Raw genomic sequence first — 12,011 nt, forward strand, 5'->3', positions numbered from 1 at the left:
ATCATAAAGTCACAATCAAAACTTGAAATAGTCATCACAATGTGAATAGAAGATGAATTCTTTTTGGATTTCGGTGTTTTATTTGGGAATGGGTCGAGTTGGGGTGGGTCTTAATTATTTTTAGTTAGTTTCGACTTTGGATTAATGTATTAAAAAAAAAATCATTAAATGACGAGAATGAATCACAAAGCGAGTGGTGAAATAAGCTCAGCTCTCAACTGGTTTGGGCAAAGTAAAGTTGAACATGATTCACATATAAGTTGTTTTGGGGGGTAAAGAATTGTCCGTAAAATTTAATTACTAAAGTGAGTTTTGGTGTTAGTTTTTTAATTTATGTCTTTTTTCTTGTTCCATTAGAATACTTCCGCTTCATTTTAGAACTAATTCGAATCAAACCAATATTATCGAATATGGTACAGTAATAAAATTTTATTTTTGACCCACACAGTTACCATTCAACTTGAGACATTTTAGAATAATTATGTCATTAAGTTAATACAAATTATACATTTGATTTGATATACATGTCATTGAAGGTAACCACAAAAACAATTTTAAACTTTAACCCTACGTACGACATCCTTAGATATAGGAGGTAAGTTTTTTTTTTTTTTAATTACATAGGGGGTAGAGGAAGGGGAAATGGGTAAGAGGATTATAACGTGGGATTCGAACCCTCACTAATAAGGTGAAAGTTCAAGTAGTGAACCAACTGAGCTATTAGATCCTTACATATAGGGAGTATGTGTGATGGGGAACAGAACTATCATAAGTTAATAATTGTGATAATAATATTTTTATGCACTTCATAAATATACAAATTTTCTTTAAAACATAAGAATCAACTTTATGTTAAACCTTAAAATTCAAAATGCACAATTTTTTTTTTTTTGAGAAGTAGTACTAGTACTTGAGCAATAACCCAAGATTATAACCATTTGCATTGCCAGAGAAGACCAAACAGTAGTACTAGACTTCACATACACAAAATAGAGAAAGCACACCCTGTGCATAAAAGAATCTGCAAGCACTGTCCGTAACATACAACTACAATAGAAGTACAATATAAAAGACTATAAGCTGACAATACAATGGCACGTAAAGCAGATGAATTAATATATTGCACAAGCAATATAATTTGTTGAGCTATTTACATATCCGTTGCAGCTTCACATCTTCAGGATAAAATCAAGGTCCTCCATTGCATTACCAGGGAAAACAGCACTTCTGCAGATTACAGACAAGAAAATAAGAACAAGAGCTAAACGAATAAGAGGCAAATTCAGGATGTAGAGTCAGTAGGTTCAGTACGAGTATGATTAAATACTATACTTTTCCATGTATACATAGTTTGAGTCGAAAATGATGGGGTTCATTTGAACCGACATATCTACTATAAATCCGCCTCAGAAAAGAATTGATCATGATAACGGAGGGAAAGTGATTTACTGTACCATTCGCTTTTTATTTGAGTTTTGGCTTTGTGGGTTGTTAGGTGTTCTACTAGGTGTCCCTGGTGGAGTTCCTAGCTTTTCCTCTCGCACCTTGTTGAAAATGTGGGTGTAGTTATCAGCAGATTGAGGATCGTTCTCGTCCCACTCCCCAAATCTTGGAACTGCAGCTCCTCTATCAGGCTGCTAGAAGAAGGACCAGTTTAAGTAAATTCACATCAAATTAATGGAATCAATAAACTAAATTTCCATTTATCCAAATTCATGCCAGGTCAACCTCAACAGCTTGTGCATTGAAGTTCTATAAAGATTTCTATGCTGCTTGCAAGCAGTAAGTCTTCAAAACAATGACAATTTTGTGTGGATTATCATCCCTCTAAGAAACAACAATAAAGTAATTCAGTTGGACCTCAAAAGTGAAAATCCAACTTTCAAATTAGCTGTGTGGTTCGGGCTCTCTAAAAATGCTGCCACACTAGTGTCTGATCCTCCAAAACTGCATTGGAGGATTCGACACACACCCATTAACATTTTTTTAAAAGTCCAAGCAACATAGCAAACTGGAGTATGTATTGTGTAGTTGAGTGACTATATATTATCTAAGCAATACACTGTGAAGGACACGTGTTTTAACTTATATATGCTGACATTGCGAAATATTTTTACACTAATTAGTGTATCTTAACATGTTATAGCAAGAACTTACATTATTCTGCAAGTTAGTATTCCACTAATTACATAGGGAATTTCTTTTTTAAGTGACCGACAGTATAAAAGTTCTTCACACTATCATTATATAGAAGTTAAAGACATATACAATGTCATCAAATCAAGTTGGCTATATATAAAGGATATGACATAGGAGTTAGAGATTATAAGCTGACATTAAATGGGTACCAACTATATTTCCTATATGTATGATGTCTAGATATAACTATAATCTTAATTTCACTACTTAGCTTTTTCCTGTATGATAAAGGACAAGCAAGGAACTTTGTGATGCAACATGATACACTAATATACTATGATGCAAAATGAAAAATAACTGGGTGAAAACGTACCGTCTCTTGTTTATTTTTGGACCTCCCTGGAGTAGCATGAGAACTTTCAAATGATCTTCCAGGAGTACCATGGCTACTATCATATGAATTATTCTTTCCTTCCCGAGCAGGAGACGGGACACCTCTTCCGACATTAACCTGTGCCTGGTAACGTGGATGCAGTGGTGATTTATCAAAGCTGTGTTCAGATCCTGCACTTTGTCTGCCAGTTCGACCAGAACTTGATCCACGACCTCGTTGAGGAGATGGCTCATTGGCACCTCTCCGTCCCCTGTTCTCGTTACGGGGTGGAGCATTAGCAAACAGCCGATAATCCTCGTCTTCTTGACTCGGTCTATGTTCCCGTCTTTGCCTAGCTGTTCCCCCACGCCCAATTGGCTCCTCTGTTTGTCTTTTAGGCTTGGGATGAAGGGGAGCTGCAGGCGGGGGAGCAGAAGGAGCAGGATTGGGAAACATATCTGGATTCTCTTCGGGATCATTGGGGTTTATGATCTTTCCAGTACCGCGAGTTTGCCTTGCTTTTTCAAAATACACAGTATAGGGCGTGTTGGCGTCATTTTCCCAATTGCCAAACTTTGGGACATTCGGACGCTGCAGAAACAGTTTGAGGAAATTTCCACTTAGTTTTTTTTTTTTTTTTTTGGGCAGATTTCTGCCATTGATCATAACACAAGCAAGATATATACACTTTCTATTTATTCATGAAGACAAGAATGTACAATCTAACTTTTAAGAAGTATAGCTCCTTATAAATTTTCACCTAATAAGATTTTGAATCCATAGATGAGGGACAAGAAACAAGTACAGAGGAACCGTTGCTACCATTTAAATTCACTTTCTATAAGTCAACACAAACTTCTGGATGCATTCAAACTCACATTCAAGGTGATAATTACCTCAGATTAGTAATTATTAATATGAGCAAAATAATAACCTGTGAAATACATGCATGTGGAGCATTTGTATAACAAAAAGCAGGTAGAGTAACTCATTTTAACACCTTGCTTGGCTGAATAAGCTTAAGATATACTCCCATGTCTATAAAAAGCCATGCATTGAATCTACACAAATGCCCATATGAACTATTGTAATCATTAACACACCGAGTAAACAATTGTGAAAATGATCATCATATGATGCATAGCTGTAATTAACAGGCAACATTGCTGAGAAGCCGACATTTAGAAATTCTGGATACATTCCTTAGCATAAAGCCCCTCAGTGGGCAAAAGCTTGCAGACCAAATTGAAATGGAACACTGACAAATAAAGGGAAAATAAAAGCATACAAGCTACAACTTTGCAAAGTCTAAAGGCATTGGTCCCTATCCAGGAGAAAAAAATGAAGAACCTTTACACTGGCCTTCAGAAAAATAAAAGGAACTACAGCTTGAAATTTATGAAAGGAGAAAGCTGCTTTTGGGTATGAGATATTGCCACAGCATTAGTCAACCCTTTCTCTATCATTCTATGTTCAGGTTATTTAACTCATGGCAGAAATATTAATGGGGTGAATATCATTTGAAACAAAAAGTCAGCAAATTCACTAGGACTCAATATCAAAATCTCAAACTCTTGATTGGGAAACTAGACAGCCACATCAGATATAAACTCACTAGCATATATTCCTGGTCTAGAGAACTCATCTTTATTTTTGATTGATGGATTTTCATTGGAGGCTAGCTGAAAATAGTGTGTGTAAATCTATTTCTATAAGTTGAACTTAAACCCTATCTGTTTTTGGCCTTTTATGTTTAGAAGATTATTTCATGGTATGCTCCTTTTTCTACCAATTACATAAGTGACTCTCAGCATTAATTCCCATCTTAGTGTATTTAGCTACTCATTACTTAGTTAACTAGTCACTTTATCAAGTTTGACCTCCAATCTAACTATGAAAATCATTGAATGATGATCAGCCAAAAGGCATAACACAGCATAGAGTGAATACAAATGCATACAAACAGATGAAGAAAACAAATGTGCTCGAGAAGTATTGGGAGCTACATCAATTTAATAATTGGATGACACAAGGACACAAAAAGCACTAGAGGGACCCTGCTAAATAAAGTAAATTAAAACCATAGGCCAACTCCTTTCGTCCTTCGAGTGAAATATAACCTACCACACCAATCAACATAAGTGCACATTAAATACATGATTTCTATAGCTTGTTAACCTCAAATTTATTTTAATATCCTTAATCATAAATACTCTTCATCTCTCTCCTAAATGTCACTTAATTATCATTCCTAAGGGTGAATTTAGAGGGGAGAAATAATACTCCCTGTAGTAAATGAATTTTTTTCTAAGACTTTCAAATATTTTGAAATAATTCAATTTGCTAAAACAACTAGTAATATTTGAGAGGGGAGAGAGTATAATGCTTTGTGTTTTGTCTTTGTTTGGAACAAAATTGGGTGAAGAAGAAAATCGGAGTTGGAGTACACAAAAGTTACCATGTATCCATCACGGAAAATCATCATGTAATAAAAGAAGAAAACGAGATATATAGGACAATATATATCAAAATCCATTGTAACTATTAAAGCTCATGCGGTCATGCCGACACAATCATCATCTTATAGTTTAGTACATAACTACAGATAAAACTAAGAAAGAAAGTGTAAAATTGTGGCATGATCAACAAAATCACAAGTAAAAAACAAGAAAACTTACAGCCATTATCTTTTACCAATTAAGCTTTCAATCAGAAAAGCTAACAAACAGTTTCTCAAGAAAAACTTCAACAAGTTTTCCTTAAGGAGATAGAGAGAGAGAAGAATAGAGAGGTGCAGAAGCAGGCGAGTTTAATTTAAAGAAGAAATGAATTATAGTAATTGTAATGAAAATGAAAGAGAGGTTCAGCAACCATTGACCGGAGCCACCGGTAATGGTTGACTATTCGTCTCTCTCACGTAGTCTTCCTCTTAAATATTTACCATCATCCCATGCACTTACCGAACTGTACAAGCTTTCTTTTTTCATTGGCCTCTATTATTTCTTTTTTCTCCTTCATTTGGCGCCTTTTTTTTTTTTTTGCCGGATTTATATATACCACTAGACAGTGTGTCTTGCAGCAACTTTTTATTAATAATAAAAATAAAAAGATATTCATGAGGAATACTTAATTACATGCAAAGGGAGCTAGGTCTTAACTTACTAATGTTAATGAGATAACAAACCTCTGCTAATTAACATCCATGCATGAAGAATATAAAAACTAGTGATAATTAAATATTTTATGATCATCACAGAGTTTATAATACAATCAATTTAACTTCTATTTCACTTTAACAGAAAAAAAAAAACACTTGTCGAAAATATTCCCCCACTTCTAATTTCCACCCGAAAAGAAAACGTCTCATCATATATCATTGACCAACCCATTCCACATATTTGGCTGTACAGACAAACATTAAACGTAACCCTTATACTTTTGGTCTGAATAATATTTATTCCTAGTGCTACGAGAAAAGGGCGTGGCTATTTTATAGGCATAACATAGTAAGAATGACATAATATCGTTGCTCGTTAAATGTCCTAATGATGGTCTTAGCGAGACAGTCTGTTAGAAGAACAGGAAAACTAAATTAAGGGGAAGTAAGGTTTTAACGTGATACCACGTTCTTAAGGAGATATTGTCCGTATATTCTTTAGGCGTACAAGTGATTTTCTTCGGGATCCAACAAAAGCCCTAGCTAGTATACTGTAAATTAATTTACGCTATTTCAGGAATGTCCTTATACTTACAACAATTTAAATATACTAGTCTCTATGAACGTGCCTTGCACGTTATTCCCTAACAATTTATCACACAAAAAAAATCAAAACACCAGCACAAGTATCATATTTACAGAAATTTAGTGCCAAAGTTCAAATAGAAACAATTAACAAATTAAAGGAAATCAAATAGAAGAATTAAAGGAAATCAAGCTATTCAGATATGAGGGACTCTAATTTAGTAGTTGGTGTCCAAAACAAATTAGAATATATTGATCCCCACCGCTAATTATGATTCTATCCTCTACCGTTATTAACGGTGAATTAAGTTGAGTTAATAGTAGAAGTGTACCAAAGTGGGGGTTTGTCAGCAACTCTAATTTTAGATAAATTATAGTTTCTAGTTCGATTCAAAATCATACATATTGACGGTTAAATGTCACAATTACAACCATCTTTAATTCCTTCATTAAAAGAATATTTTAATTATTAAACAAATTCAAATATGGAGCCAAAGTTTTTTGTCATGTGACTCGCACGTAACCCCCAATCTATAATATCTATAATATTAGCATTTCAATCTTATAGCCTGATTTCGGTTAATATATAATTTTCTTACTGAAACTAACTATTGGCTAAATAAACGATAAATGAAAATCGATATAAGTAATATACAAAAAATGGTATAATCGCTATAAGGTTTTTGTTCTATAAATGTTCTTTCCCACTCGTTTTTTCAACGGCTTCTACAAAAAACAATCTTTCTCTATCAGGATTGATTCTTCATAATATAATCTTAAATTTTGTTTTTTTTTCATAATTTAGCGTTAACGGTGTTTGGAATTTTAGGCATGTACCTTTATAGACCTATTGTTTATTTTCTGTATTTTCGTGCAAAAGTAGTATCTAGGTTTCACTTCATAATACTATCTTCTCTTATGGTTTATGATATTATGCTTACCTCCCTTATTTTGATTTTCTGGTAACAGTTCTTTTAACTTATTTATTTTATTAAAGTTTGACTAATTAAGTTGCCCCTTTCAATCCTACACTCTTTTGATTAATTAGTTTTATAAATATCAATTTAACAGATTCTTTAAGAATAAAACTTAAATTCCTTACGTCTTTGTGTGCTTTCCATAACTGATCATCCATTTCTATGGAAATCTAACATTAATTCATGAATTCAACTATTCAAGTCATATCTCACAATGAACGAATGCTTATCCCTTTATTATTATTTTAATAGACAGTGGTATCGTAATTCCAATAGGATTAGTTTTAATTAGACGTAAGGTCATGTCCTATTTTTATGAGTCCTTATATGAATTGACTTGGATATTGTTAAAAGGTATTCCATGTAGTATTGGTATAATTTTAGATGGCCATGTCCTTAGTTTTTGAGTCTTGTATTAATTAATTTGAATGGTTAAAGGGCTAAAAAGTCGTTCAATATTTTAAGATTGTTTTGATCAACTAACATTTATATTCATGCTTTTATAATAATATAGTTTTTTCCAAAAAGTCGTCCTTGACTTTCACAAACAAATATATTTGTTCAATATGCCCAAATATTACAAACTAACTCAACAGTACACAATCACAATTTCGACTCGTGTCACAATAGTTCAAATCTCATTACATTATTTCATCAATTCTTCACTAAAAAATAAAATATTTCAATGAATGCTCCGACAAATTATGCTAAAGGAGAGAACAAGTCATAAACATGTACGTAGTAAAATCTCAAATAAGAAGCAATTTTACTACACATTTTCTGTTTGACGAATAAATAAAAAAGGGAGGTTAGGTCAGCAAAGTCATAGCTTTATATTTTCACACGTTATGGAAGACGAGAAATGGCGTTTACCAACAGGGTAGTAGGTTAGCCAGCTGAGCTGACTAGTCGTTCCAAATTAAATAGAATAAGCTGTATGTATGCCTAGAACTGATGATGCAGATAATGCGGTATCTGTTGGAATTGGAGCGAATAAGATGCAATTTACCAAGTCAAAGCAAGGGGTTATGTCTATGTCTATGAATAAAATAAAAAATTGAGGAAGACTGAACATCAACTAACCAAGTCTCTTGAATCCCCTAAGGCTTGGTCTTGAGTACTTGACCATCTTCGGTCCATTGACTTCGTCGTTCAAGAGGTTGTGTCTGTTTGTGTTAGCCACCACATCTTATAACACAACTTGACTAGTAATTCCAATTTAATATGCAGCGAAATAAACTATTTGCATATTGACCTGGGAGAGTGGAGACATATTATAAATAAATAGGGTCGTTCGGTGCATAAGCTTTCACTATGCACGGGGTTCAGGAAAGGGCTGGACCACAAGGGTCTATTGTACGCAACCTTGTATTTCTGCAAAAGGTTATTTTCACTAGTTCGAACCCGTGCCTCGCATGACAACAACTTTACCAGTTACGCCAAGGTAGAGTGAACGCGGATTAATAGTATGTAATATGTGGGTTATATATATATTTGTTAATTTCTGGATGAGTTAACTGCGTACTTAATGTCAACACTCAGATACACACAACATTCAGATTATTTTTCGTTTTTAATCGTCTTTGTTCGAAGAAGTGGCTAGAAAATCTTAAAGCAAGAACGTTTTATATTAATTGGATTTTACTGCTTATTCAATTAGTAGTAATATTTACAGGTTGAATCAGTTTTGTTGAGATGTTCGAGTATATAATATCACGTTTATCATCTGAAAACTCAGTTTATGGGAGAATTAATGTTGGGGCTTAATGATTAAGAAGTGTTTTTATGCATTTTTGAGCAGTTGTTTTATGCATAAAACTTGAATATTTCGAAATAAAAACAAAATAGTACCTCAAGCTCATTTATCAAGTATCTTTTCGCATAATGAAAGCTTTTTATAATCAATAAAAGAAAAGAGACTCAAATAATTCAATTTGCTTGTTAAATTTTAGCAAATTAAATAATTAAGGCAAATAAGTTACGGCTTTGTAAGCACAATCCTGAATTGACCGTTCTTGTATTTGCTTGTTAAATTTTATGCAAATTTAAATAATTAATAATCAGGCATAACAACATCAAGTTACGGCTTTGTAAGCACAATCCTGAATTGACCGTTCTTGTACCCCACTGTTTGCACAAAAAATTATTTTTTTTGAAAAAAAAAGGTTTGACTTTTTTTTTTTTTTTTATGCGTCCGACTCAAATTACCTGTGTCATGATTCCCTTGTGTACACCCCTTAGGAAACATTATTTAGGAGGGTTTTCAAAAAAAAAAAAAAGTTATTTTTTTTTTTTGGGTAAGGTGGGGGTTTACCCTAAAAAACTTCAAAAAAAAATGACATTTGAATAATCAGGGTAGTGGTGATTGGATGTGGTCATAAAAATTCAAAAAAAAATTAAAAACTTAAAAAAAAAAAAAATGTTGTGGGGGGAGGGTGGGAGGGGTTGGATACGGGGGTGGTTGGGGGTGGGGTGCAAAAAAAAAAAAAAAAAAAAAAAAAGGGGGTTCAGGGGGAATAACTACTATGTGGGTGAAATGGGGAAAAAAAAAACAAAAAATTAAAGAATTTTATTTTGAACTGGGGGTGGGGGTAAAACGACAAATATGGGGTTGGGTTGGAGTTGGTGAGGCTTGGATGATTATTTTTAAAAATCATGATATATAATTTGAAATAAAGATAGTAATTATTGAGAGAAATTAAACAATACTTATCCTTTTTCAATTTTCATTACACACTTTTTTGGTCTACAAAGAATTAAAGAAGAACGCACAAAACCGTTTAGTTTCCAATATCCATTTTTTATCTCTCGTCTGCATAGTGCTTCTCATTGTCCTATATAGGTCATTAATAATATATTTAAAACCTAATAAATTAAGTAAACTGCAAAATTTTCTTTGTTTTCCCTTCTCTTTTCATTGGGAAGTTGGACTGCAGGGTTCGAACCTTGAAGAAAGTCTTCCTTTGGTCCTGGTGCCTTCTTTGACTAATTATCCAAAGCAATTCTGACTGGAATTATCATTGTGACCAGTCTTTTGATCGTCACCGTAACGCAGTGTCAAATGTTGAAGTTCAACACCACGGCTAGATTTCCTGACCATTGGTAACTTCGTATAAATTCCAACGTCTAATTGATTACTTGATGCCCAAATGTGTTCCTACTTCACATGAGAGCTGGATTCTGCTAAGATATTTTTGTCTTTACGTGCTATTTTGTCTTGTGTTTCTCTTGTACCCTATGCAACTATGTATAACTACTCCCTTTGCCCCATATTAGTTGTCCTGTTTCGCTTTTCGAGAGGCAAATTATCCAATCTTCGAAGCTAAATTGGATTAGGCCAATCAAATATTTTAAATTATAATTTAGATACTAAAAAACTACAATTTTAAAAGTCTGTCATTAATGTTGTAATTAACTTCATATCAATATCTTTGGAAAATATATCTCAAAATCTCGGTCAAAGTTTATATATTTTGAGTTTTAAAAAAAGAAAGTAGATAAGTAATATGGGACGGAGTCACAGAGGGAGTACCATTCAAAGCAAATGTATCGCTCCCATAGTCCAGAGTGGTCGTTAGTAACAATGATATACTTCATTGGGGATTTATTTGTTCATCTACTAGATGTAACTTTGAGTCTGACTTAACAACAGAGTAACTGACCAAATCTTTTAATTTCCAAGTTAAAGGAGTTTTATCAACAACTGACTAACTCAATAATTCCTCAAGTTTGGGCTAATTAAGTGTTTATTAGGGAAAATGGTCAAAAATATCTCTCTACTTTGTTTTAATGGCTAAAAATATCCTCCAAACTAATTTTGCGTCATTTATATCCCTGCTATTATGAAAATCAACAAATATATCCTTCATTTGACAGAAATCCCCAAATTGATTCAAATAACTCGATTTCATAAAAGATAACACACTCCCCTATTTTATCCCCCCCGACCCACCGCCTGAAATCAATGGTGTTGAAAGCTGCTCTGATTTCTTGCTATACCTTTAGGGGCGGGTAAAATAGGGGAGTGTGTTATTTTTTATATATGAAATCGGGTTATTTGAACCAATTTGGGAATTTCTGTCAAATGAAGGATATATTTGTTAACTTTCATCTCAGCAGGGGCATAAATGACCCAAAATTAGTTCGGAGGATATTTTTAGCCATTTAAACAAAGTAGATGGATATTTTTTACTCTTTTCCCTTTTTATTATGTTATCTTTAAGCATATATTATCTATATCTATCTATCTATATTATTTTAAAAGTATGAATATAAATGTTGGTTGACCAAAATATCCTTCAAATGTTGAACGACTTTTATATCCTTGACCCATTAAAGTTAACTTATACTAGAACAGGACACAATTGTCATTACGAACAAGAATTCTATTATAATTAGGAGTTACCAGAGAAAAAGATAAATTGTGAATAGAACATCAGAGTTAAAAGAGAAGACAATAAGCTGCTTAAGAGAATGAGAAAGTCAATATACTAATTAAAATAGGAGAGAAAAGAACAAGGTTAGCATGGAAAAGGAAGCCATAACAGCGAAATATTTAGGTAAACACAAAGTCTAATTCCATTTTTCAAGTATCTTAGAATACTAACGAAAATTAATAGGTCTAATAGCAAGAACTAATTATTTGTTACTGATTTATGCAAAAGCCGGGGTAGGGGAAAATTAGGCACTATGTCTACTAGAAGAAAATCACTATAAAAAAATTGGTAATTTGCGGAGGTTGAAAGTTGCAATTCGCAGGAGTTTTAGCCTCCTCAAGCAA

At 33.2% G+C, this 12,011-nt stretch overlaps 1 protein-coding gene across 1 annotated transcript; it reads right to left on the minus strand.

Annotated features, from left to right (window-relative positions):
- Nucleotides 1-901: 901 nt before the first annotated feature.
- LOC132049609 (RPM1-interacting protein 4) lies at nt 902-5,358 on the minus strand. The gene is made up of 4 exons (XM_059440480.1): nt 5,191-5,358; nt 2,513-3,103; nt 1,455-1,634; nt 902-1,227 (listed from the first exon to the last, which is right to left on the minus strand). The coding sequence occupies exons 1-4, from the start codon at nt 5,194-5,196 to the stop codon at nt 1,207-1,209; spliced, it is 798 nt and encodes a 265-aa protein (XP_059296463.1). The 5' UTR covers nt 5,197-5,358; the 3' UTR covers nt 902-1,206.
- Between the last annotated feature and the right edge of the window lie 6,653 nt (nt 5,359-12,011).

Source organism: Lycium ferocissimum, chromosome 1, assembly GCF_029784015.1.
Source record: "Lycium ferocissimum isolate CSIRO_LF1 chromosome 1, AGI_CSIRO_Lferr_CH_V1, whole genome shotgun sequence".
In the NCBI taxonomy this organism is placed as follows: Eukaryota; Viridiplantae; Streptophyta; class Magnoliopsida; order Solanales; family Solanaceae; genus Lycium; species Lycium ferocissimum.